Here is a 27,351-nt window from a genome sequence, read left to right as displayed (position 1 = left end):
TCTCCCTCCACGGTTCCTGCAGCAAGGCTCAGATCCCTGTAGTTTACCCTTTCCTGTTCATTTACTCAGATAATAAAACAGGTATTCTTAGTGCCAACTTCTATTTGCTAAATGAAGCAGACATATGAATGCTGCTGGGACTAATTTTATTTAGAAACAAATCTCCGAAGTTATCAGACGCAAATAGCATCCAGTTGATGCTCACAGCCTTTCAGGGGGCTTTCCCGGGTGTGAGGTCCTTCCGGAGACCTGAGAGCTGCTGGGCTGAGAGGCTGAGGCCCTGCCACCGGAGAACAGATTGAGGGCAGTTGTCCCAGGACGGGGCGTGGTCCTATCCTCGTTGGGAGAACATGTCTTCTCCTCTCAGATGTTTTCTGGGTCTTCACACTCATGGTCAGTGTCTATTGTGCAGAAAGAGCATGCAGAGGACTGTTGAAGAAAAAGGAAAATTGAGGAAATACTTTGGCCACAGGAACAGGGAATCAGAAAGCAGGGATCCCAGCCCCCCTTTGTCGTGGACTCCCATGACACCGGCCACTCCCTTGAACTTCCTGGACCTGCACCCCATCTCCTGTGGAATGAAAAATGGGACTTTTGGTCAGAGAGTGGGTAATCCTCCACCTTGGAGTCACCTGCAGTCCCCAGATATGGAGACCCTTTTTTCTTCTCCAGAGGAAGTAGATATAAAGTAGACATTCTGGGAATGCCACATACAGTAACAGAAGAAGAGGGCAGAGAAAGGGCATGGTGAGCATTTGGCTGGCAGCATCCCATTGGCCCTGCATACATTTTCTGGTGCAGCCACCAGAGGAGCCCCCAGGAGGGAACCAAAGGGGTCAGGACCTGCAGGAACCATTGCTGGGGCCACATTCCTCCTACCTGGGACCTAGAAATCATGGCAGCATGGTCTGTAGACAGGAGAGGCTGGAGAACACCTCATGGCGCTCAGGATTTCTCTCTCAGCATTTTCTATTTCCAGGGCTCTGTGATTCTTGATCTGCAGCACCTTCCTCTAGAGCTGGTGACTGTAATTATAACGTGTGCTCTAATACCATGGCTCTGTCTTCACCTGGCACTGACCATATCACTTAGAATGTGCTCCTTTATTGTGCAATTGAAGGGCTAAGACACACATGAAGGGAGGTGTGGTGACCAACCAAGAGATGAGGTCTCCAGGGGTAGGACTTCATGGAGCAGATTGGACACACTGGGCCTCCCCATTTTCCTTCCAGGCAGGGCCAGGCAGGCTCCATCAGGAGCAGGTTCCTCTCCTATACTTTGTGCTGGCTGCCCTGGCTGCTCTGAGCCAGACCTAGAGGTCTAAATGACCTCATCCACCTGCGGCCAGCAGGCAGGGTGGGGGCTCAGGGAGTCACCCTGGACCACAGGGAAGGAGGCAAACATCCCCCTCTTTTATGCCACCAGGCCCTGCGGTCACATGTCACTGCAGCCACCTCTCCTACGTCCTGCACTCAGAGCTCAGCTCCCTGCTTCAGGACCCAGACCACACTCCCACTTTCTGAGGTCACTTCCCAGTCCATTGCTGACAAACAGGCCTGTGCCTAGGCCTCTGCTCTCAGGGGTGCCAGGCTCAGATGGGCCACAGGCAGCAGAAGGTGCCTAAAAATCAGGCGCCAAGGTTGGTCATTTGTCCCCTGATATTGGATAAAGAGGATGTGTTTCAGTCACGTGCAGCTTCTAGAACACCGCTGCTCTGAGATCTGTCCACACTGTGCCAGGCTTGTGAGAAGTAAGACCACACGAGGAGAGGGGTGGATCCTCCGTCCCAGCTCATGCTCACTGAGCGGCTGCTTTATTTGCTGGTTCATCCTGTAAATACGAAGTTCCCAGATGTCCTTTGGCCTCGCCTAAGAGCTAAGGGTACAGGATTTAAAAAGATGAAAAAGTCAGAGCTTATGTTCTGGAGGGAAAATACAGCTGATAACCTATCAAAAAGACACCCGGTCCATGTCAGAGCCACTGTGTGGAGGGAAGGGCAGAATCGTTCTCTCCTGGATCCTTTCCCTCATCCTTCCCTCCCCTCCAAATGTAAATATGGATAGGACAGCACTCAAGTTTTAGTAGGAAAGAGCTGAAACCCAGACCTCAGCCTCTATAAAAAGTGTTTGTCTAGCCCCAAGTTGCTGCCTGGTGGAATGTACGATTCATTGTTGATCCCCTAGAAACTGCGGAAGGGGGCAGTGGCTCCTCGGGGCCCCTCAGCATTGGAAGTGTCTCTGTCCCTAAGCCCCTTTGCTGTGCCTCGCAGTGCTCTGAGCACCCCATGACTATCCCCCCACCCCCAGGGCTGTGACCATCTGCCTGAGGATCATTGCTAATATCCTGGTGCTGCTCTCACTGGCCGGGAGCATCTATCTCATCTACTTTGTGGTGGACAGGTCTCAGAAGCTGGAGCAGTCGAAGAAGGAGCTGACACTCTGGGAAAAGAATGAGGTAACCAGGGCTGTCTGGTATCTGCATCTCCCCACAAGACATGCAGCTGGGCCTCTGCCTCTTTAGTGGATTATGCAGAATGGTCCCTGGGGAACAGGTCAGCACTCTGGTTGAGGGTGTGGACCACAGGGCTTCAGGGGGCAGTGCTAAGGCTTGGAGAAGTGACTCAGGAGTCTCCGCAGAGGAACATAGGTTCATAGGAACACTCTCCAGCAATCACGCCAGTCTCTGCCTTTGGACTTTGCCATCTGGACTTTGCTTATCTCTGTATCCTCCCCACATCCTGCTTCCAAAATGAGTCCTGCAAATGTGCGTTAACGACAGACCTATATTCCAGTGTGGGCACAGTGCCTGATGTCAGACATGTGGCAGTTTCTAAATTACAAACAGTGTTCCCAGAACCAGCTTCATGTGAAGGACTCATTTGCTAAATAATCTCCCCAGCCCACAGAAAATGACTAAGTGGAAGGGTGTGGACAGTTTTAGAATTCTTAATATTCTGTGACATGGTTGTTGGGAAGGATTGGCCCGATTTACCTATGAAGGTTTGAAAGGCAGACATAGCACCAAATCACCTCTCAGGCCTCTTGTATGAAAATAAGTATCCTTTAGGATTTAAAAAGCAAAGAATGTAAGCAATAAGATGATCATCAGTTTATCCGATACATATGTATCAATGTGTAATAATTTATCAAACTCTAACACTGTATTAGATAAACTTCTCCTATACCTCTTTCTAATTTTTGTCAGATAAGTGGACTGTAGCAATGTTCATAATTTTATACAGATAGATAGACTTAGAAATTACCTATTATTTTAGATAAAACATTGTACCAGCTAAAACTTCTCTTTCTTTTGCCATGAGTACAAAGAAACAATAGCCAGGCATAATTCTCTAGATAATTAATCTTCTGTATAGAAAAAGCATATTAAATTTTCCCTCCGCCTTCCCTTTTCTATTTGTAATAATTGCAGTTATTTCCCTCTTCCGCCCAGGGCAGGGAAGTGTAAATGAGATGAAGCAGTCATTGATCAATGTGACAGAGATGCTGGCAAATGCCTGCTGGCATCTGAGTGTCCTCAGAATGCTGACGTTCTTAAGAGGAATGCACAGGGACCAGGGTATGGTAGCCTTAGGGAAAGGAGCATAAGCAGAGCTTGGGAAGGTTTGCAGTGGGGAACTGCTAGCCCCTGAGGGGCTCAGAGACCCGGAGAAGGGCATGAGGCTGGGGAAGCGCAGAGCCTGGCAGTGCTGTCTTGCAGGTGAGCGTGGTGGTGTCCCTCGTTACCATGTTGGCCCCGTCTGCCTTTGACCTCATCGCTGCCTTGGAGATGTACCACCCCCGGACCACGCTGCGCTTCCAGCTGGCAAGGTAGGCGCCGTGCCAGGAGGGGCCCACATGGCTCAGTGTCTGCCACCCAAGTGAGAACCCTCCAGACCCTGGCTGTCTTCTGTCCCTGACACTTCTGTCCCAGTGCTTCACCTGTGGGTGCAACTCAGGAAAAGAAGGGTGCCCAGGAAAGAAAAGGGGGAGGCAGGGAAGGGAGCCAGAGTGCAAAGGACAGAAGAACCAAATTCACAGGCAGTGGACAGGAGGAGCGGGAGGAACAGGCAGGAAGAGGAGCAGCAGGAAGATGTGGTATGCGCGTCTGGTTCTCCTCCTTGCTGAATTCCTCCCATGGTTTGATTCTGAATAGTGGAGAGATCCGCATTTTCTAGACCCAAGGGAGTAGCGTACATGTTGCTAATAATTCCCCGAAGCAGAGACCCTTCTGGAAGGGGCTGGGGGCCTCTGGGGATGTCAGTACCCTCTGTGGCAGAGAAGGCAGATGATAACTGTATACTGTGTGTATAATGATATCCCAGTTATACCTTGCAAGTCAGAACAGCACTGTCTTTTCTAGCAAGGGCTTGGTCCTGAAAGATCTGCTCCACTCCCCGTGGTGAAGCCCCTTCCTAACAAAGCCAGCAGGGTCGACAAAGTCTCTGTGGCTCACAGTGGCAGTGGGAGGTGGCCAGAGCCAGTTCCTCATGATTTCTCCTGCAAGGCCTAATAACATCCTCCAGAGCTGACTAAGCAAGCACTTTGGGAAGACTTCCTCCCTTAGGGAATCCACAGACATTTTCTGCAAAGGACCTGAGACTAGATAGTTCAGATTTTGTGGCTCCTACATATATGTCTGCCACAATGCTAAACTTTAAAGTTGTAACCACACACGATACAAAAAGAGAAGGCTAGGGCTGGGTTCCAACATTCCAACACAACTTTATTTAAGAAAATAGACGAGGGTAAGGTTGGTTTCTAGGCTGCAATCCGCCAACCCTGAAACCCAGCTGTCATTTCAAAGATAGAAAGGACCAGAAAGAGCGCAGGGCTGGCTCAGACCTCACAGCCCAGGTAGATCTGGGGCAAAGCTCTAGCTGGTTCTTTCTGCTCTGCTCGGCATTTCTTCCATCCAGGGGAGCGAAGGGCCTTCCTCAGCTCCTGCCTGCCTGGCGGGCAAGGGGAGGAATCAATTCTATTATTGTATTTGGTCTAACAGCAATCCTATTACACAGATTGGTCTCATTATTCATGTGTAAAACTGGAGAAACAGAGGCATGGAGAGACTTAGCCCAGACAAATTAGGGCTGATTCTGGTAAGAGGAGAGGGCACATTATTTCAGTTGCAATAGCTCACTGGCCTTTCACCCAAAGTGCAGTGAAAATAGCCATGCAGCATCAAGAGAGAGGTGGCATCCACTCCGCCCTCCCCTCAGGCCGCACCCCTAGGGTAGCTCTGCGGGGCAGTAGAGACTAAAAGCACCAGCCTGCCCGCGAGATGCCCTCGGCCTGTGCACAAGCGGGAGCCCTGCCCTGAGGAAAGGAAGGAGGCCTCTGGCGATGGCAGACTCTGCTTTCACTTGGAGTTCTTTCCTCCACATAAAGCTTCTTTCCCACCAACTGGCGCTGGACCATGACCCTCAGCCTGCTCACAGTTGTCCCAGTGACACATACACAGCCTGTTGCTTCCTTCTCAGGCTCAGGCCCCACGGTTTCACACAGGACCACAGCCTCCTGGGCAATCCCATGCGGATTTCCAAACCACCTAACTCAGGGAAGCCAACATCAGGTTTGTCACTGGCTGATGGAGACTGCTGGGCTCTGGTCACAGTAGCCCACATGCTGTAGCTACACCCACAGACGCCCTCTGTCACCCTGGGGGCTGGCCTGAGCCACAGATACTAGGCGCTGGGATCCCAAGTTTAATCCTGACTCCCTGTGACCTTGCGCACCGAGCAGTAACAGACAGCTCTACCGGTTTCTGTTCCCTCATCCTTTAAGTAGGAATCAGGATGTGTGAGCTTCACAGGGCTACCAAGGGGCTGAGAGAGCATGGAGATACACACTTCGCAGCCCTGCCAGGACCCCCGTCCTAAATGCACAAGCTTTCTGCCACACGAGTGTTCTAAATCTCAGACCCAAGGAAGGGCCCCAGTGGAATCCCTTTGGGAAGGATGGAAAAGGACTCCCAGCCCCTGCGCAGCCCTCCTGAGGCAGGGTGGATTCTGGAACTCTGCACTTTAGTGCCGCCTCGGCAGTTTAAAGAATGCCAGGAGTGGTGAGGAAGCCACTCGGTTTCTTCACCAGAGTCTAGAATAGTGACAGCGAACCTTTTAAAAAATGAAAGCCCCAATTGCAACCCAAAACCCACTTATTTATCACAAAGTGCCAACACTGCAATTAAACCTGAATACTGAGGTTTTAGTTTAGAAAAAGCAACTGCTATCCAATGCTTGGCTGCTAGGGCAACTCAGCTCACACGACAGCAGTGAGGGCTCTGTGGCACATATGCCAGAGGTTCACACCACTGGCCTAGAACCCTGTGGTGGGTCTGGGCCCGTGGATGTGGATGTGGGGGTCTTGCTCTCAAGGTGGGCTTATGGCTTTCAGGGTCCTCGTGCTGTATCTGGGAAATCTCTACAGTTTGATCATTGCCCTCCTGGACAAAGTGAACAGCATGAGCACTCAGGTGAATGCCCACCTCTGCCACCTCCCACACACCAGGGTCACCGTCACTGACAGCGTCATAGCTGCATATCTCATGTCCCAAACTCAAGGTAAGGTAAGAAAAATTAGCCTAGTTCCCAGCTAGGGAAGCTGAGGCTGGGACCCACGGCCAGTGAGTGCCTGTTCTGGGATGAAGACCTAGGGCTCTTGAGTCCACCCTTTTTGAGTCTCATCAAGAAAAGCTCTCAGCCAGGTGTAGTGGTGCATGCCTGTAATCCCAGCACTTGGGAGGCTGAGGCAGGAGGATCACTGTGAGTTCGAGGCTAACCTGGGCTAGAAAGTGAGCTCAAAACCATCCTGAAGTGCATAGTGAGACCCTGCCTCAAAAAGACAAAAAAATGACCCCAGGAACTTATTCAGAAATCAAGAGAGAACAGTCATCTCATGGCAAAGAGTCCACCCACTGTCCCAGCTCCACCAGCATCCCCACATTCAATCCAGGGTAGCTTTCTGCCCATCTCCGACCTACTCTTCTTGGGGGGACATCCTGAGTGGTGGGATAGGAGAGAAATTTCTGAGGGTTATTTGCCCAGGACAAACCATCCTAGCACCAGATCTGAAGGCTTACAGGTGGAAGAGGCCACACAAAGATTATTTTTGTTGCATTAGACTTTGAGGTTACACAGACCTGGGTCCCTGCTGACCACCTATCAACATGGTCTTGAACATCCATCTCCCACTTATTAAGCTGCAGTCTCTTGTGGGTGTGGGTAGTCATCCTTGCCTAGCACTCTCATGAGGATGAAGAGAAACCATGTGTCACCTCGAAGTTTCAGATACTACATATCCATTACATCTCTGTGTCCCTGGATAAGAGAGAGAGAGAGAGAGAGAGAGAGAGAGAGAGAGAGATTATTTCTAAGAAGTGAATTGGTCTCCTTGGTGTGCTGTCCCTAATGGTCTGTATTTATAAACATGTGGACATGCTCTTTCTTTTGTTCTTCCCTTCTTCACCCCTTCCACAGGAAGCAGCCTCAAAAAACAACGCAAGTGCTTTGATGGATTCTGCCACTTTCTTTGCCACTGGGCCATCCCCTGGAGAAGGGAGATGGCCCATGCCTGGGTCTGGAGCAGGGGTCGGGACAAATGACACTTGGGTCTTGGAGGAGACAAGGGTCCCCATGTACACGGTGCCACTCAACAAGGTTAACAAGACCATGCTCCACAACCAGAGTCTGCAAGGCCAGTGCTGGGAAACATACGTGGGCCAGGTAGTTCCCAATATCCCTATCAGCCCATCCACACCCATGTCCTTGCCTATCCCTTGCAGCTCTCTGAGGCATCATTGTCTCTGTTTTCCAGACCACAAAGAGTAAAATTTCCTGAGGCTTATGCTTTTCCAGGTCTCAAAGTTAATAACAATCCGTTCAAAGACCTGTGCAGGAGTAACCACGTGCTAGGCAGTGTCCTCATAAGACTTTTGTTATCATCACCATGGCACGGTGAGGAAACTGAGGCACAGGTGGTTAAGAGACTTGCCCAAGGACACAGATGGTAATGAGCAGAATAGTCTCAAACCCAGGACTCTTCTCCAAAATCTGTGCCCTTGGCTATTCTGCCTTTTGTCTTTGTTACCTAACCTTGGGCAGAGACTCTCAACTAGGAGGTCTTTGGTTTTTTTTTTTTTTTTTTTTTTTGGTTTTTCTCCAGTACCGGGAACTGAACTCACGACCTTGCACTTGCCAGGCAGGTGCTTTTGCCGCTGAACTAAATCCCCAGCCCCAACTAGGAGGTCTTATCCCATAGAAATGAGTCTCCTATTGCTCAGAACCTCATGCTCTAGAAACGTCCCTGTTGGGACAATGCTGGCCTTGGCTATGAAATACAAATTCAACCCCAGTGTTCACTGAACACCTATATGAGCCAGCAGCCCCTCCCTGTGCCCACTACACCTGGCTGGACCCTGGGAAGGAGCAGAGAGGAGGAAGAGTTGGAGCAGGGCAGGCTGGGGCAGCAACCAAGACCTTCCGTGTCGCAGGAGATGCTGAAGCTGTCCATCATCGATATGCTCTTCACTGTGGCCAGTATCCTGCTGATAGACTTCTTTCGAGGACTTTTCGTTCGCTACTTAAGTGATTACTGGTGCTGGGACTTGGAAAGCAAGTTTGTAAGTGAAATACTGGGTCCTTGGGGAAGTTCCTGAGGCTAAATCCAGCCTTTCCTGAAGCCTAGGCTGGGAAACAATCAGGTGTGGTGGAGAAAGTGCCCAAAGGAAGAAGGGAGGGGGCACAAGGCTGAGTACCACCTGTTCCAGCCAACCTTCACCTCTGGCTGGTGGTCACACAGGCAGTGACCTCTGGAGTCTATAAAAGCAAAGCATTTCAGGTGTGTAACTGTAATTAACTAATGTCTGCCAAAGACTTTGCAACTTTTGTGTTTAATACAGAAATTCTTTTGCTCTTCTCATAGCCTGAATATGGGGAATTCAAAATCGCTGAGAATGTGCTACATTTAGTCTACAACCAAGGAATGATTTGGTAGGCATCACAGCTTCTCTTGTCTTTGCTACATCTCCTCTGGGCTAAGATGTCAATGAGTGTGACTGGGATAAAACCAAATTAAACACAGCCATAAGCACTAAGACAGGACATTTGCAAGGGAACTAGTTCATGCATCGCAATTTTATTAGTGATTTTCTAAGGACTTTGTGGGAAGGAACAATGAAGGCAAGAGTCTATTTTTAAGCCACTCTTGGTCACAGCCAAAAGGTTACATTGGAACCAATAGAAGGGGAGGGAGGGCTGCGGGAAACTAGGAGGAGGAACTGCTTCTCCCTGAAATTCAAGGGGAATTAAGAGGTAAAAGTAATATTCCTTATATCAAATTCTATGTTCTTCTTTTTGGTACCAGGAATTGAACTCAAGACCTTGTACTTGCCATGCAGGCACTCAAATTCTATGTTCTTGTAGTCCACTGTATTTTGCAAAACATCTTCACAAGTATAATATTAAAAATACGTAACAGTTTAGAAATAGGCGCTGGATACCATGCATTTTTATCAGTAATTGATTTAATTTTTTGCTGTGAAGCTGTGAGGTAACTGCTGGTGTTTCCTGCGTTTTAAAGATGTGGAGACTGAGGCCCGGAGAAGCCAAGTGACCTGGCTAACATCACACAGACAGTGCCGTTTCTGCCTGCCACAGGAAACCGTGTATTGATTTTTGAAAAGACTTTTGTTCATTAGACATAACCTTTTATCTACTACTTTCCTACACTAAAACCAAATTCTTCAAGTGTTAGTTAACTGTGCATCCAGTATAAACTGACTCAGTATCACGTGTCCTCGGTTTCATTCTGTATTTGACACTTACTTGCAGGGTGACTTCCTATACCAGCTTCCTTGGGAAGGTTGAATTCTTTTCCATTGTCTCAACACTTTTATCCTCAAAACCATAAAGGATGACATAGGGTCTCCCCATTATTAGCAAAAGGTTTTGAGAAAATTGCCGCACTTGCTTAACTTGCCTTTCTTATCTATTAATTTTTATATTTATCCTTTTTTTCATAATTGCAGAATATTAAATGAACTAAAATATAGGAGGATGCTTAGCATAATGTTCAGCAAAAGTTGGTGCCCAGTGTATGTTAATTAAACCTAAAAGTCAGTGATCTATTAGCATAATGTACACCCTAGCCTGGCAAACTCTGGAGCTTGCCCCAAAGAGCAGCTCCCAGGAGGACTCTTCCTTTGCTTAAGTGTGGAGAGAGACAAGCATTAAGTAGTTCTGCAAAAGGGCTAATTAAGAACAAGAACCCTGCCCATGTGCAGAGTCTGGTTTTACCACCAGGATGTGGAGAGTTGGGGTCTCAGAACTTCAAGGTTTCTCCAGTCCTTTAATCATGGGGCATAAACCTCAAAGCCTCAGAGTCATGTTCCTCATGGGCTCCTGGGTGCAGCCTGCGAGATACACTGCGAAGGTGCACATGCCAACGGCCTCCCCACTGGTTGCAGGATGGGCGCCTTCTTCTCTCCCTGCCTGCCCGCGGTCAACGTCCTCAAACTCATCGGGCTCATGTACCTGAGAAGCTGGGCAGTGCTCACCTGCAACGCACCCCACCAGCAGGTGTTCCGTGCCTCCAGGTCAGTGGGGAGGGTGGGCCTGGGCCTGGCAGGGACCTCACGGCAGCCACACACACCCTACCCAGGGGGGGTCCTCAGCAAGACATCTCCCCCTATTCTGCTTGTCAAAGTCCTGCTACCTCCTGTCTTTTTCCCAGCTGCACGCATTTCCCAGGCTGCACTTTTGGAATTGGGCAGGACTCCTCTCAAGCACATGAGACATTTTTTTAAGCTTCCTACTGAAGTTTGATAGTCACTTAGAAAAGAATGCGCAAACCATAAATGTTAAGCTTGATGAATGGTCACAAACTGAATACCACCAGCTCCCAGATCAAAAACCAGAACATGCAGGACTGAGGAACCCCTGCTTTCCTCCCTTACCATCACCCTGTCCTCCACAGTATGGTGAGCTCTGCCCAGTTCTTATTTGGTGGAAATGAACCACAGGTCATGGTGTGCCCCAGGGTCCTGTTCCCATCACTCAGTGTGGCATCTGTGGAAGCCACCTTGTGGAGGAGCTGGGTTCCGGCCTCTCCCTTGGTGCTGCTGCTGAGGGATGTGTGAGCTGCTTCCAGCTGGCAGCCCTCATGGCCGTGTCCCTTAGTACTTCCCATAAGTGTGTATTGTCAGGAGCATATGCAGCAGAGTCCTTGCTGGGCAGTAGGACACGCATATATTTATAACTGCTGAATACATGGATCCAAAAACCTTCCAAAGTGATCCAAACTATCAACACTTCCAACAGAGTTACACTAAGATTCCCAGGGCCCCACAGGCTTAGTAACACTGGTTCTTCTCCAAGACTTCCATTTCAATTGTGTTGGTGACTTTAAAGCATACTGTGAACATAGTGAGCTTGGTTATGCCACTTTATTTGTGTATGGCTGTCAGTATCAGTGGTTTCCAAGCTTTGTAACTGTGACCTGCATGCCAGTGCTTTTACATTTTACTTGGTGAGGTAAGCAATACACATACAGGCTTACATTTGGTTATTTATTTTTTGTCCATTTACATGCATTTGTTTTACACATGTGTGTATATTTAATGTGTGTGTGTGTGTGTGTGTGTGTGTGTGTGTGGAGAGAGAGGAGGGTAGAAAGAGAACATTTTAACAAATTAACCTTCACCTTCTGTCTTTGTCCATTTTGTGCTGCTAAACAGAATAGCTGGAGCTAAGTCATGTATAATGAACAGAAATGTATCAGCTCACAGTTCCAGAACTGGGCGATCACAGCAGGTTTGATGACTGGTGAGACCCCAGCCTCTCCTTCCAAGAAGTTCCCTTAATCACTGCATCTTCCAAAGGGAAGGCAGAGAAGCAAAGAGGCAAAGGGGCTGAACTTGCTTTTTATATTCATATCAGTCCCACCATGAGGTACAAACCTCAGGGTCACAGCCCAGGGATCCAACTTCCCGAAGCCCCACAGAGCAGTCAAGTGTTAACGTGAGTTTGGAGGGGACCTATGCTCACACTGCGGCACTACTTGCTATGTCCTCACCAAGACTCCTAGTCAAGAGCATTGAGAGAAAGAGAGAGAAAGAGTGACCAACAGCAAGCCATGCATAAGGTCCTGAATTCCAAGTGGGTCTAAATCACCCTTGTAGGGGAGCTGTGGCAGGCTCACAGACACCACCCAAGGCCTCAGGGACCAAGAATCAGAGAATAATGGAACAGAACATTTACCTGAGCACCCAGCAGCCCAGAGGTTAAGATATTGAGTATAAATCTCATCCAAGAGAGATAGAGTCAAGAATCCTAGCAGAAAGAGCCAAATCCCCTTGAGACATAAGAAACAAGTTCACAGCTGGGAGCAGGAGAGAGGATTCTTAGGTCAGGACCTAAGTGGGCAAAGTTCTAAGCTTTTTCCCATACCCTGCTCTTGTTGGGTGGGAGCCATGGCAAGGAGGTGGGCCCCTGGCTCTTCTGTCTTGTGCCAAGTGGGTGCTCATCCAGTGACTGTTGGAGGAGAGATTTGGCTGCAGACTCCATGATGTTCCTCTGAGCACTGATTTCCAGGCTTTAGTACTTTGCGCACGTGACCCTGCAGCACACCCGTCCCTCAGCAGCTCTGAGAGGAACTTCCTATGTGCAGAGTCAGAGGCAGCTTCTGTGTCGGTCTTGGGACATCTGTGCCCAGCTCTGGAATGCACGCAGCACCCAATGTCTGGTGTCTTTGCAGGTCCAACAACTTCTACCTGGCCATGCTCCTGTTCATGCTGTTTCTGTGCATGCTGCCCACCATCTTTGCTATCGTCCGGTACAAGCCATCCCTAAACTGTGGACCCTTCAGGTAAGCTCATTTAGCTGAGATCTGTGGGGAAGGAGAGTCCCCTGAATTGCATTTCCCCCCTGGCTCACAGCACAGGTAACTAGCATAGAAGTAGCTCAAACTCACATCTTATGGACCCAAAACCAGGACTGCCTTTAGATGTAATGGGATACCTTTAGGCATAGTCATCTCTGAGTTCATGTTAGAATAAAAAAAGGAAATAGCCCTGCTCTTAGGCCAGAGAAACTCTCCTTACAGGATAGCTAACAGGATAGCTGACTTCTATTGCTTTTTTGAAAGGAACAGTTAATGTTTAATTGTTTGATCAATCTTACATGTCTATGTGTTTACCTGAGTAACCAATTTGAAAATATCAATATGTAATACAACAACCATTGTTAATTTCCTACCACCTTGTCTGAAATTCAGTATTGCTTGTATTGTTTTTGTGTTATTTTGTAAATGTATGTGTGTTTGTTATTATGGTTTTGTTCTTTTATCTTTAAAATAAAAAAAACAGAAGGCTTTATTAAAAGATAGTCACTTTTTAATTCTTCATGATCTAGCTAAAACCCATGGTGTCATTTTCATCTAGTATTTAATCAGTTTTGATACAATACATATGTAAGTTTATCTTTGTGTGCATGATTAAAAGACATGCCGTGTGATGACTGACCCCAGCCTCATGTCTGCATAAGCATTAGATGGCTACTTTGTGTGAAATCATCTATGGGGAAGCGGTGTGTCTTTTATTTTGGGGAGTGTTTAACTCTAGCTTCGTAGCTGAGCATTCAGACACTTTTGGATGTCTTGTGGCACCCTTCTCCCCAAAGCAATAACATCTGGAGCTATGTGTTTCTATCTCACAGCGGACAAGAGAAAATCTACGATATCGTGTCGGAAACAATTGAGAATGACTTTCCCGGGTGGGTCAGTTCCGTGGTCGGGCACCTTAGCAGCCCTGTGGTCATCCTGCCTGCTGTGCTGCTGCTGTTGTGAGTGGTATACTGCCAGCCTCTGGGGACTGCCTCATGCCTGGCCACTGCTTACCAATAATTATGTGAAATTAATTAGCTCATTCAGAAACCACTTGTGCAGCCTGATGATCTAAGCTGGGACTCTGAGTCAAAACCCAGAGTCACTTGAGCCACCACACTGCAGGGAGACAGCGTGAGATCTCAGTAGGGGAGGGGGACACCCCGTGGCCATCAGGGGGGCTACTGATCCATCTGCTGCACTTGGGCAATGACTGTGACTACTGTCATGAAGCCGAACATCAGAAGTATAAGTATCTTATTCTGCAGAATTTAAAGGATCTTAAAAAGGAATTTCCCAGTACAGCCAAGAAGTTCTGGCTTCTTCTTCTTCCTTCCCTTCCCTGGCCCTCAGAGTTAGGGGCCTCTTAAAGTTGGCAGCTTGGATTTCTCCATAGCCTGACCTTCATCCTACCCAATCCCCATGCAAAAAGAGTTTCCTCCCTTTCCTTAACTGAAAGTTAAAAAAAAATTCCCATAAGTGTCAATAAGTTTTGGCTTCTTGCAGTGAGGAGGGCGAGTACTCCTGGCTTAATACCGAATGTCCTCCCTGCTGCTGTCCCAGAACAGAACTCTGGGTCATCAGAGTTGCTGCAGAAAGCAGAAGAGGAAAGCAGTCATTCCCTGTGCTCTCCATGGAGGGGTCAATGCAAGCCACAGTTGGCTTGGGGATGCTTGTTCTAAGCAGCTAAGCAGCGGCGTAGCCTGGCAGCCAGGCCCTCACTGCTGTGTCCTTCTGTCCTAGCATGCTCATCTATTACCTGCAGAGCATCGCACGCTCCCTGAAGCTCAGCAACCAGCAGCTCAGAGTGCAGATCCAAAATGCAAGTATCGGGGCTGGGGATTTAGCTCGGCGGCAAAGTGCCTGCCTTGCAAGCGCAAGGTCGTGAGTTCGGTTTCCGGTACCGGAGAAAAACCAAAACAAATTAAAAAATAAAAAAATAAAAATACAAAATGCAAGTATCCCTGGTACTCTACTGTGTGCCCCCCATGGGCAGCAGACTCACCGATCTCATGAGCGCTCTGCAGCAGCATGAGAATGCAGCTGACACAGCTCTTGGTCACTTCTATGCCTCAAGGCCACCCCCACACAGATCTCCTCCAGATATCCCTAAGAATGTGCAGCTGCAGTGGGGCACACACTCTCTGGGGATAAATTACTGTGCTCATCTTTCTCCTCCTCTTCAAGGGCCCTTGCTGAAGCCCTAAGCACCTCTGTGTTCCTCGGTGGCCACACCAAGTCCAGACTCACCTTCTTCACGTCCTTTAGGTTCTCACTGCAATGAGATTCTTTCCTGCCTGGGACTCAGATTCTCTCTGAGCAGGCAGAAAGAGACAAACACTCCTCAAACCCCGGGATGTTTCCTTCTCTGCAAGCCCTAGGCTCTCTCAGGTCTGGGGTGAGGGTAGGGAGGTTCCCAGCCCACCAGATTTAAAAGGTTCTCCCCACGTCCGGCAAACCTTCCCTTCCCTGACCCTCAAAGTTAGGGCCTCTTAAAGTTGGCAGCTTGGATTCCTCCATAGCCTGACCTTCATCCTGCCCAATCCCCATGCAAAAAGAGTTTCCTCCTTTCTCTTAACTGAAAGTTAAAAGAAAATTCCCATAAGTGTCAATTCATGCACAGAAATATAGATTCGTTTTCTATAAAGTCAAATTAGAAATTCTTTGCAAAGGGTGTCACTGTTTTTGATCTGCCTGGTCTTCTTTGAGATGAAGGCAGACTATCCTAGCATCCCCAATCTAAAAATGTGACATCTTAAATGCTCCAAAACCTGAAAATCTAAGTGCCAAAATGATGATCCAGTTGGAAAATTCCATACCATGAAACTGTTTCATGCCCAAAATTATTTTTAAATGGTCCATAAAATTCTTCAAGCCATGTGTATAAGGTGCATATGAAACATAAACGATTTCACGTGGTCTCATCCCTAAAACATGTCATCACATATGTGTACCTATTCCACGTGTTAGAAAAATTCAAAATGCTGCTGAGCCCAACCATCTCAAACAAGGGACACTATTACATTGGCAGAATCTAAACTTGGCCAAGGAATCAGCTGTCCCTAAATGAAACCATTTAGGCACAAAGCTTTGGCTCTTAGGTGTCTGCATTCATTCACTAGAATAACGGGCAGGGCCCAGGCACTTGAGGGACAGGGGGAGGTGGTCATGTCCAAGGTATGAACAACAACGCAAAGGTCTTTGCCTCCCCAAGAACGGAAACTTTTCACTGCTTTCTGCTGAATCCAAATCAAACATGACTATCATTTACATTTTAGGCAAGATCTGAAGACAAGAAAAAGGTTGCCCAGCTGGTAGAAGGTAAGTACGTTTAGAAGCACAAAAGTCCAATGTATCAATCAACAAGCATCTAAAAATAGAGCAAGAAGGTAGTTTACAGTGTACCATACCCATAACAATTCTTCACAGCCAACACTGGCATCTCATGACTAACTAGGCACCATCAAATAAAGTGTAGGCTACAAATACCAGTTTAAGTCTTTAATTGTTACATCGTGGCAGGCCTGTACATAACCTCCAATCTGATGAGAAGGAAGGTTGAAGTAGCAAAGAAAGCAGCACAGTGATCTGCAGCTCCCTGAGACTCGTTCCTGTTCGTGCCCTTCCTGCAGAGGCCTAGCTCTGTCTGACAAGATACTCTCCTCTGCCTTCTCTTTCCTCACCTTGTTGATTGTTGGCAGCTGGGCAGGCCCAGACTGCAAAAACAGATTCCTGAGTAAGTCTCCAAACCCAAGGACTCTCCCACCTGAACTCTTTCCAAAAGAATCTGTCACATGAGCTTTCTTATGTCCACTATATAGATAATGAGCCATGTGGAGGTGTCCAAGGGTGCACTGTTATCTCGGGTCTCATTCCTTCTACATTCCTATTCTAACTTTCTGCAACAAATGATTTGGCCACTGAATGTTCATTGTGCCTGAGTTGCTGCATTTGTAAGGGCACCTGGTTGTTTGTAGACTCAGCTGTTGGCAGTCATGAAATTCTTGGAACTAAACCAGCCTGGCGTCTGTCCCCCTTCTGTTACTATGACAGGTACTAGATATGGTCCACTTAAGAGAGAGAAAGCTTGGCTTTGCTCGTGGTTGCAGAGGTTCCAGTTCCTGATCACGGGGCCCATTGCTCTGAGTGAGTCGGCACCTGGCAGAAGTGTGTAGCAGAGTCTGACTGCTCATGCTGTAGCCAGGGAGCGAAAGAGAGAGTGTGGTTCCTGCCATCCCTTCAAGGGCACATCCCTGTGACCTCAAGACCTCCCAAAGGCTCCACCACCTCCAGATGGTGACCCGCGGGGAACCAAGATTTTAACTAACCCTCAGGCCTTTGGGGGACAGTTAAAATCCGAACCGCAGCAAGCCTGAATCTAGCACCTGCTAGATGTCATCTTCTCATAAGCCCTCCCTCTTCCTGCAGCTCGAATCCAGACTCAGGAGGAAAGCTCCAAGAGGCTTCCAAAGGACAGCGACTTTGCACACATGGTGACATCCCTGAACAATGGCACTGTGGTCAGCTTTGACTCCCTGAGCATCGAGAATGGCAGAATAGAGACCATCACTGAGCCTGTGCCCCAGAGCCCTGGGCTGGGCCACAGGGGTCCCTGCTCACCTCTTCCTGGCACGTCCAAGCCAAGGCCAGAGCGCCACACTGACAGGTGAGGCTTATCCGCAGCCTAGAAAGAGACTTGGCTTCCTCAAATGTGACACCAGTCATGGCCCAGGGCCACAAAAGGCACACACAGGAAAGCCACTAGGAATGTGAAGGCCTTGACAGTTGCAGGAGGCTAGGGACATTAAATTCCAATTCTCCCAGAAGGCTGGCCATGAGGTTAAGAGACTGTCACCAAAAAAAATGGAGAGGGTAGGAGAAGGGAGTCAAACTTTGTCAAAAAGAGCAAATTCTTTTTCCTACACCATCTGCCATATAACCTATATATGAACCTTTCTGCCTGCCCAGCATACACAGTGCCATAGCCTAAGAAAAGAAAATGCTTTTCTATTTATCTTCCCTTTTCCAATTCTGAACTGGCAGTATTATTGGCAAGGCCTTCTATATTTCAGCTTCAGGCTGATTAAAAATCTAGGCAAAATCATCTGTGCACTATATGGGCCACTTGGTTCCATCTTTCCTAATAGAAAGCAGTGGACCCACTTCCTTTAGTGGAAGTGGGATGCCAGAAGGGTGCTGACCCAAATGCATACCCCGAATTGTAACTGATCTTAATGTAACACCATGGAAGCACTGTAGAGAAATACAATTTCTCTTTTCCCTTTGTTTTTAAAGACAGTGACTAAATTTGCAAAGAATTTGAAATCTTGCTATATGAGGTGCAGGGTCACAACAAGGAAGAGGGAATCAGATGACCCTGGGGGAGCCATACGAGTCAGGCCAGCACCGCTGGACAGAGTGGAGTCTCAGAAAGAGCTTCTTAACATCCATAAAGTGCCCCCAGTGGGAATTCAAGGAAGTTCTGGGGAGGGGAAGATAATGGGCAACAATGGGCAGTGCTCCTAATAAGTGCTCTGTAAACACTGGTCTCAGAACATGTTCCCAGACAGAACGAGGGCCCTTTGGTATGTGAGAGCAAAACACGCCACGCTCCATCCCTGCTGTACACATCACTTCCGGTCCCAGGGCTCCTAGTAGTGAGAGGTCTCTTTGGCCCATCTCCCACATGTGTCCAGCCACAGGACACCCGGGGCACCATGGAACTGACAAGGCCCTGGCGGGCCTCTGAGACCACTGAGGCCAGGCTCCTTAACCCCCTTGTCTTACAGGTGTCCACAGGGGCCATGGGCCAGCACAGGGGACCTTCACCAGCACAGAGCCTGCACACCCGTGATGCTGCCAGAGTACATTGAGGATATACGGTCAGAACTCCTTTTCCAAAAAGACTTCCCGCCCATCTACCCTCCTGGCCATGGCCCAGGGGTGTCAGTCTTGGAAGCACACGGTCATAGACCCCACACCTCCAGGTACTACCTCATGAAAGAGCGTGATTCCCACCAAAAACCCCACCCAACTTTCTGGCCAGAAAGACGTTTCAGGATGGATGCTCCTGGTGACATGGTGGAGGTGTACCCCAGGAACATGCAGCAGCACGTGTCCCGGGCGCCCCTGCGGCCTGGCTCTCCACAGCTGAGTGAGGAAGAGGAGGAAACACCAAGGAGAGCTGGGGGCCAACGGCCTCTTGCCCCTCGCTCCCTGACGGACCTCCATCAGGCTCCTCATTTTTACATTGGTGAGAGGTCCAAAAGCCGGACCCAAGATCCTAGGCCCTGGGGAAGGAGGCGCTGCAAGTCTGGGGGTGACGGTTTTGAGAGTCAAGCTGCCAGGCCCGTGTCTATGCCCAAGAGGCCCTGCTCCAGGAACGGGCAGCATCCACAGCACCCTCCGCAGCCCCGGGCCCGGCCCAAGGTGGAGCCGCTCTTCACAGATTCAGACTCCTTGTCAGTGGTGTCCAGCAGTGACCAGCAGAACAGCAGCACTGACCAGTACCTGCAAGTCACCCGCCGCCAGGGCAGGCTCCTGAGGGCCACAGGGCAAGCTGGCCGGAAGAAGGCCAAGTCCAGGCGGGCGCTGCCCACTGAGCTGGATGGCCTGGTCTGTTCCAACGTCTAGGCTTCCTCCTAGAACCTCTTCACTGGGCCTATAAGCCACCACTCAGCCCTTCTGGAGAGAAGACTACTGCTGGACACCAGAGGTTATGCGGGGCATTCAGCCACACCCGTGGCTGGGTCTCAAACTGCATGCTGATTCTATCGCAAACAGGCACAAGTGTCATTTCTGAGCACCTCCTGTGTCCAGCACACAGGAGCTCATCATTCCAAGACAACACAGGCAAGCCAGAGAGCTCAGCCCACCATGGAAGCCCAGACCCTCTTCTCCCTGAAACAATGTGTGCATGCCGTTTGTACGTGAGGTGTCCTATGTACAAGGACCACTGCTCCTGAACAAGCACCAGAAATGAAAATGAGGGCTTCATAGCGCTTAGTGAGTAATGAAAAGTCAAGTAACAAGAAGAGGAATGAATTGACAAGAGCTTCTTTTACTATATACTGGGCTGTGTGTCCTTATTAATTAGAACTAAGCTTGCACAGAATCCAAGTTTTATCCCTAAGTGTATCGACCTTTTAACTGGGAAAGATGGAGATCAAAACCCAGGAATGGGTTCAGAGGAGGCAGCACACTGAATATCTCTGGAATTACCTGTCTTTTCTCCGCTCTGCTGTCCCTGAGCTGCTCTAGCTCGTTTCTCCTAGGCCACCAGCTTCCTCCATGTGGCAGGCAGAGGAGGATTTCACAGCTCCAGAAAACAGCCGGTTTGCAGCACACAGCCAGAAAGCCTGGGAGACAGAGCTGAGCGCTCAGTGTGCTGCTGCCTGCGGCCCTCTGACTGGCCTTATGCAGGTCAGCAGGTGCTGAATCTGCCACAGTAACCAGGACTGGGTCCTGATCCATAGTTCCATAGAACACTTTTCATTCTAATTGTGTCTTCCCAACAATCTGCCTCCTCAACCATACTTTGTCTTTGGAATAAAAATGGCATTTTTTTTCACTGCTGCATCCCTTGTGACAGACATATAATAGATTTTCTATTTGTTTTCTATTGCTCCTGTGAGTCAAAATAATGACAGAGACTTGCTGAAGATTAGGTTTCTTCTTTCATAGCAGGCATTGTGATGGGAATCCAAATGACACAGTAGACTCTGTGTGTATTCAAAATTTAAGGCAAAGGAAGCTTTTAAAAGCAAAATGAGGATTCCATAGGTGGTCCTAATCAACCACCCTTGGCTAAGGGATAGGTAATACCAGCCCAAGGTTAGATGGGCAGTGACTGGGCCCTTGCAGAAATACTGTTAGTGCTTGGCTGCGGTTCTGGTGTATTTTGTGACTAGTTCACTACCAGCTCCCTGTGCTCGAGATCCCTTCCTTTACAACCTCCTGGATTTATCTACTTTCTCTTTAGGGCCTGACACAAGTTGCTCCAGTTTGATTTGGACAGTGACTAGCTGAGTGCCTTGAACAATACACACACACATAGTATCCCCACAGTTTCCATGGTGAGGAGTCCAGGTGTGGCTCATCCCAGGTGTGGCTCAGCCAGTCCTTTTCTCGGGGTCTCAGCAGGTTGTAACCAGGGCATCAGCCTGACTAGGATTGCATCTCAAGTTTAAGGTCCTCTTTCCAGCTTATGTGTTTATTGGCTGAATGCTGAATGACTTTCCTTCAAGTTCTAGGACAAAGGTTATATCACCTCTTAGAGGCTGCCCACATACCCCCACCATGTGTCCCTCTACACGTGGTTGGTTGTACCTTCACTGTCTGAAAGTGAAAGTTCTCTTCAGCTTTTGATTTCTTTTTCCAGGGAAGGTCCAGACTCTCTTTTTAAAAGGGTTCACTTGAGTCAGCCAGGAGAAACTCTGATGATTAACTGGAAGTTAACTGCTTGGAGACCTTGATGCTAGCTTCAAAATGACCTCACCTTACTATCTACCACAACCCAGCGTGGGGTGAGAACTGACCAAACCCACCAACGCCAGCACAGCAGGAAGAGAGGCAAACGGGGAGTAGGGGCAGGGGAATGCTGGAGGCCTGACAAAGATATTCAACAAACATGGAATTCAATATGGGGTAAATGGTGAGTGAGCTGTACTGATGACTGAATCACAAATAGCATGCTCACTGGATTAGAGGCCAAGATACACGATCACCTCTAACCAGACAGAGAAATTTAGTCTAATTATTGCCATTTTAAAAATGCACACAGATGAACACCCCTCCCTGGATTCATGAAAAGGAGTACCCCTAGTTTCAAAGTCTGGCCCTGAAAGAGGTGAGGCCATGGGATGTCCATTGGTGACCGAGGTGCTGGTCTGTGGTGTGGCCTAGAGCTCACCGGGATTCTGGGGAAGGCTGGTCCAACAGCCAGTTGCACATAGCAGCACATACCTGCGTAGATGTAGGAGGAACCTCATGAAGGTTAGAGGATAAACCAGCTTTGGGATGTTCCTAAGAAAACACAGTAACCAGAACATACCCAGAACTGTAGGCACAATGTTGCCATATGTACTACGCACCTTGGCACTTAGCATTGGGCTGGCTTCAATTTAGAAAAATCTAAAAGATACTGATTAGTGTGACAAGCACCTGTGTTACTACTGGGAGGGTCAACAGTTGTTGAAATTTTATTTTATTCTCATCTAGACATTTTGTTATTATATAAAAAGAAACCATAACAGACATAATCAAAGTCCACATTCACCCCACACTGAATCTCATTCCCCTCACACTGTCAGGAAGTTGGTATGAATCCATCCAGTGGAACGCTTGTAGTTACAGATGTGTTTGTGTATATATATGCAGAGGCATCTGCAAACAATATCTAAATACATTTTACTCAAGTAAATTCTGTTATTCTGCATGTATCCTTGTATGTATGTTTTTGATGTCTATAGATCTAACTCACTTATGACTGCAGCATACTATGGAATCATGTGAATAAAGTATCTGATATTTACCCCTTTTCTCCATGATGGACATTGACATCTTTTCTACTTCTTTGCTACTAAAAGTAATCATGCGCTGGGGTATCTTTTACAAGTTTCCTTAGAAGTAGATGTTCGTCCTCCTAAAAGAAAAGTCTGTACCCTCTAGGAGATTAGTATGAGCAGGACTCCAGGCTGCTCTTCTATTTGTCTTTCTGGTCCAGATCCCGAGACCGCCTTCTTCAACCTCACCCCAAAGGAGGTTGACCTCGCACTGTATCACTTTTGCCTATTCAATGAAAAAATTACTGAGTTATTTTAATTAGTTTGCCGTTTTACATTGCTAGCACCTTTCCTTAAGTTGCATTTTCTCTTTGTGAACTGCTTCCTGCTCTGTGAGGGCCATCGCCATCACCATCGGCCTGAAGCAGTTTCCACAGGGCTCCCAGGACAGGACTTATGGCTGCGCAGTGTCTCCCTCCCTCCCCTGAATTCCACCCCCATCTAAGTTGCCACAGAAGGCACAAACCTACATTACGGATGAAAGCCAGCGCAACTGTGGTTTCATGGTGTTCCTTTGCATTTAGTTGTAATCCCAGGGAGGGTATACGTTTTTCTGCCCTTTAATTAAACTACCATTGAGGACATAATTCACAGCATCATTAAAAATCTCTCCTAAAAATGCCTGCATAACAAACTCCTCTCAAGTCTCAGAGATCAGAAGTGTAAGCGTCAAAAATAAAGAGTGAGTACCTCTTGATGAGAAGAGTCTGGTAAATACCTTAGTGACCTAGAGATCATCCTTTGGTCACTCCTGTTGTTGCAGATTTCATGAAAGCCAGGAAATTTAGCAGAAAGCTTTCTACACATCTCTGTAAAATTGACTTTCTAGCCTGAGGCAGTATTTTCCAGCCTCTCTGAGTATATGTGTCCGCATGTAAGTTCGTGCCTGTCATTTTTTTTTTTCTTTCAAGTCTGCAAGTAGTTTTCTTTTTTGCACATTTCATGGTAAACAGTATATATGCTAGCCGGGCATGGTGGCACACACCTGTAATCCCAGCACTCGTGAGGCTGAGGCAAGAGGATTGCTGCGAGTTCCAGACCAACCTGGGCTATAAAGTGAGTGCAAGGCCAGCCTGAACTGCATAGCAAGACCCTGTTTCAAAAAGACAAAATAAAAGCATCACTGTATATGCTTGTAGGAAGTGGGAGATAATAAAACATATGAGCAAATATGTCACCTTTGGAACTAGAAACAGTATTTGCCCACAAACTGCCACTTACTAGCTATATGGCCTCGGACATGCTCTACCAACTCTCAGACTGCAAAATGCAGTAGTAGTTTCTGCTTCACGGTGCTGCAAGGATTACATGGGCTGTGCATAGGATGGTGGCTGGCAGGTGGTAAGCACGGAGTAACAATTAGCTGTGTTAAGTGAACAACAAACATTCATTTACAAACTTACTTTATAGATTCAGACAACCTAGTCAACACACTGCTGAAAGTCCCTACCTGCACAAACACTTATTTGAAATTCAACCAGGACTTTAAATAGGTGAGACTGAAAGACCTAAGGATTGGCGGCACTGAAAGTCCTGAGGAGTGGAATCTACAGACCTCGCATTCCTCCTTCCATTCAGCTCCTAGCAAGCCTGCCCCAGACCAGATCAGAACCTGAGAGAGCTTCGTGGACAGTGCCACCTCCCCTCTGCTCCTGCCCCTGCTCACCCTGCCCTGTGCCACCCTCCAGCATCAAAACAGCTGCAGAGCTGCCCTGATGTTGCCAGTCTCCCACTTTCAGGTTATCACAGGCTTTGGAAACACTTTATGTCTCCAAGTATTTTGTGTGCCCAGGTCTTCCCATTTGGGGAAGCAAAGATGAAAAGTTCTTATAGCGCAGAAAATTCTTTACAACCTGTTTTCCATGCTTTGTTTAAATAAGTATAACCATCTTTTGAATAGCTGATGTCTCACAAAAGTTACTTTCTACAGCAAGACTTCCTTTGCTGGGCTGGGGGATAGCATGTGCCATGCTGCAGGCTATATCCCCAACCCAGAAGGAGCAGCCCAGGAGGAAAGAGACTTTCTCTTACTTTCCCTCAGCTTTCCTTGCTTAGTGTGGCTCCAGCCTGAGTCTCAAGTTAGAGCTTTCTAGACATTGTCTACATTGAACTTTTAGGCTTTTTAAAAAGTTAATAAGACCTACATGCTAGTGAGTAACATAATTAAACAGTATAGGGTGATATAAAATTAAAAGGAAATGTCTTTGAGCTTACTCTATTAAGAGTTTTTTTCTGTATCTTTCTAGAAGTGAATATCCTAAACACACACACACACACACACACACACATATATACATACATATAAACATATACAAAGTCATACATTGCTTACCAGTGGGGGTATATTTTGAGAGACGTGTAATTAGACGATCTAAGTGAACATCACAGAGTATCATACAAAGTAAGATGGCAATGATGTCACTTATGGGACCACCACTGTACATACTTCGTGTCACTGACCAAACTATTCTTAGGTGGCACATGACTATACAGAAGCATAAACATATACAAGTATGTCTCTAGTCATTTCCTTTTCACACAAGATATATATATATAAAATGGAACACACATATCATATATGAATGTGCATTATAAGGGAAGCACCACTCCAATTGCTATTCATTATTAAATCATTTGACCACATCAACTATGTTATTATTATTATTTATTTCATTTTCCAGATGAGACTGCCTGAAGTCTGGAACAATCAGCTCCTTGTCAAGGTTGCCTCTAGCAGGTAATGCTCCTGCTAGGCTTTGAGCCTGGGAAATCTGACTTCAGCACTGGTTTTCTTTAAATTTTTCCCCAGTGCTAGTGACCCAACCCCAGAGTAGCTTGAGTAAGCTAGACAAGCTCTCGTCACTGAGCTCCCCCACCTGCCCCAACACTGGCTTTCACGTCCACAATGCTGCAGCCCTTCAGCTGGTATTTTTGACTTATTATATTGTACACTAATAGCTTGCTCTACTGGTTTATATGCAAAAAAAATTTATTGGGGAAGGACAAGAACTTAAATGACACCCAGCTAAGCTTTACATCCCTTCAATTCCTTGCAGAGAGTGAACAGCTCATGGTGAGAAGGGCCTACACTCGCTACTGCAGCCAGACTTAGCCTGCCCCCTCTCCCCACCTCCTGTGGAGCGACCTGTCTGCTCCATCCCCGCCTCCCCTTCTAGGCCCTAGATCACTGTAATGGTTACATAATATCTCACCGCATGATACGCTGTGACGAGTATATTGACAAATAAAGAGGTTGCTTCCAGTTCAAGATCATTCCTGCATGCCTTTAATAATATTGTGTTCCCAAAAAGTTGCTCTACTTACACTCTCATTCACATGTGTAAAAACCACTATTTTGGCTTACTGTTCTTAACACAGGATATTAACAAATCTCTTCAGGTTTGTCCATCACATAGGTCCAAAAAGTGTCTCCATGCTTTAATCTGAGTCCCTGTGACCGAAGCTCTACGTCTGTTTGTGTCCTTATTAGCCCACCTTTATTTATCCTTCCATCAACATAGCAGTGGGAAAGGAGGGCAGGATGGGTCCAGATGTTCTGGTCACCCACCTGTGCACCTCATGCCTATCTGGGGTTGCTAAGTACAACACAACCTCCAGCTGCTGCTTATCTCTAGGGAGGCTCAGGGGCCTGGCAACACCAGCTCTCTTCGGATTCACCTCAGCCACTATTCTGAGGTCTTTATTTTTTGTGCCAACTTCCTCGAGGGCTGAATCTCTCTCTGCCTATTAATTTCTAATTTAACTGCCTATAATAATGCTGCTTCCTATGCTCTTCGCAATGCCCTGCAAGGATATGGTTTTTTTTTTTTTTTTTCTTCTTTTATCATCTTATGGTACCCCGGAGTGAGTGAGCCTCAAGGAAAGTAAGGGATTTGCCCAGCAGCGGGTCTGGACCACTAAGCTCCCCTATTCCGACACACTTCCTCCCACAGCCTGGCTTCTCATCTTGCAAAAAGGGTTTTCAAGTAGTCACTTTGCTTCCGCCACCCGTCCACGCGTTTCTTTCAAACTTTTAAATGAAGCCAATGTTCACACACAGAGAAAGAACGCACAGACCTCAGCACCGACCTTTTCAGAAACGTGGTTAGATGCAGCCCTGCAGAGGTGGCAATCCAGGCTGACCAAGCTGTTCACACTGGGGACTGCAACGCCACCCACGTCCCGCCAGCCCGTCCAGAGCAGTGGAACCCCACAGGAGCTCCTCTCCAGCAGGCCCCGAAGGTAGCTGTAACCAAGGGTGTGCCACGAGATGTGCCCCCAGGCACAGCCCGGTGCCACCGGCGGAAAAAAAGCATTTCAATAACAGGCAAGGAACGCAAAAAAGATCAGAGTTGATTTAGAACAGCGTCCGCTGCCGAGGAGGCCGGTGCGCGAGTTTCCAAGAGAGGAACCTCGCCAACAGGGTGAGACATGGGGGCTTTTGATAAAAGTTTGAGAAGTGTCTAGACAGCAAATGCTCCAGAGAATCCGATCACCCAGCACTCCGCGGATCTCTAGGGAGTGCCAGCATTTCGGGACTTTCAGCTTCAGATAAAAAGTGAGCTAGAAGGCTTTATCTTTTACAGAAGATGGGTCAGGACTCCTTTGGAGGACGAATGGGCCTTACAGCAGAAAGTTTTTACTGTCCTACCAGGCGCCTATGGAGCAGGGTCTTTAACTGGGGTTCCTCTGTGCGCCGAAGGCTGTAATAGGATCTAGCTGTTGAGGTTTTCATCCCTTGCACGCGCGCAAGGCGAGCACCCCCGCGCACCGCGCACCGCGCACCCCGGCACACCTCCGCACACCCCCGCGCGGGGCGGAAGAGCGGTCTGCCGGGTCCAGGACCCACCCAGGCGGTGACGCCACCGAGGCCCAGCTCCTCCTCGCAGGCCTGGAGCTGGCCGCACTGGCCAATC

At 47.9% G+C, this 27,351-nt stretch overlaps 1 protein-coding gene and 1 long non-coding RNA gene across 4 annotated transcripts in view; one reads left to right on the top strand and one right to left on the bottom strand.

The window, feature by feature from the left end:
- Tmc3 (transmembrane channel-like 3) overlaps positions 1 to 22,399 on the top strand; it is a 34,906-nt gene extending 12,507 nt beyond the window's left edge. Inside the window, exons 10-22 of one of the 3 annotated variants that reach the window (XM_013512572.1) lie at positions 2,400 to 2,454; positions 3,718 to 3,827; positions 6,390 to 6,468; positions 7,472 to 7,717; positions 8,485 to 8,613; positions 8,916 to 8,983; positions 10,459 to 10,587; positions 12,747 to 12,857; positions 13,706 to 13,831; positions 14,616 to 14,694; positions 16,151 to 16,193; positions 17,301 to 17,538; positions 18,662 to 22,399. In XM_013512572.1, coding sequence (XP_013368026.1) covers positions 2,400 to 2,454; positions 3,718 to 3,827; positions 6,390 to 6,468; positions 7,472 to 7,717; positions 8,485 to 8,613; positions 8,916 to 8,983; positions 10,459 to 10,587; positions 12,747 to 12,857; positions 13,706 to 13,831; positions 14,616 to 14,694; positions 16,151 to 16,193; positions 17,301 to 17,538; positions 18,662 to 19,505 — 2,257 coding nt within the window. In that variant the 3' untranslated portion in view covers positions 19,506 to 22,399. Of the gene's footprint in view, positions 1 to 2,306; positions 2,455 to 3,717; positions 3,828 to 6,389; positions 6,469 to 7,471; positions 7,718 to 8,484; positions 8,614 to 8,915; positions 8,984 to 10,458; positions 10,588 to 12,746; positions 12,858 to 13,705; positions 13,832 to 14,615; positions 14,695 to 16,150; positions 16,194 to 17,300; positions 17,539 to 18,661 lie in introns of all 3 variants that reach the window. The other 2 variants (XM_005381451.2, XM_013512573.1) reach the window with 2 other exon arrangements.
- LOC106148154 lies at positions 136 to 27,287 on the bottom strand. The gene is made up of 3 exons (XR_001233334.1): positions 26,525 to 27,287; positions 7,135 to 7,312; positions 136 to 429 (listed from the first exon to the last, which is right to left on the bottom strand). It is a non-coding gene; the product is annotated as an uncharacterized LOC106148154 (long non-coding RNA).
- Positions 27,288 to 27,351: the final 64 nt, after the last annotated feature.

Source organism: Chinchilla lanigera, unplaced genomic scaffold, assembly GCF_000276665.1.
Source record: "Chinchilla lanigera isolate Chin_1 unplaced genomic scaffold, ChiLan1.0 scaffold00015, whole genome shotgun sequence".
Lineage (NCBI taxonomy): Eukaryota > Metazoa > Chordata > Mammalia > Rodentia > Chinchillidae > Chinchilla > Chinchilla lanigera.
The sequence above is the reverse complement of the archived record's forward strand: the minus strand, read 5'-3'. Positions and strand labels throughout refer to the sequence as shown.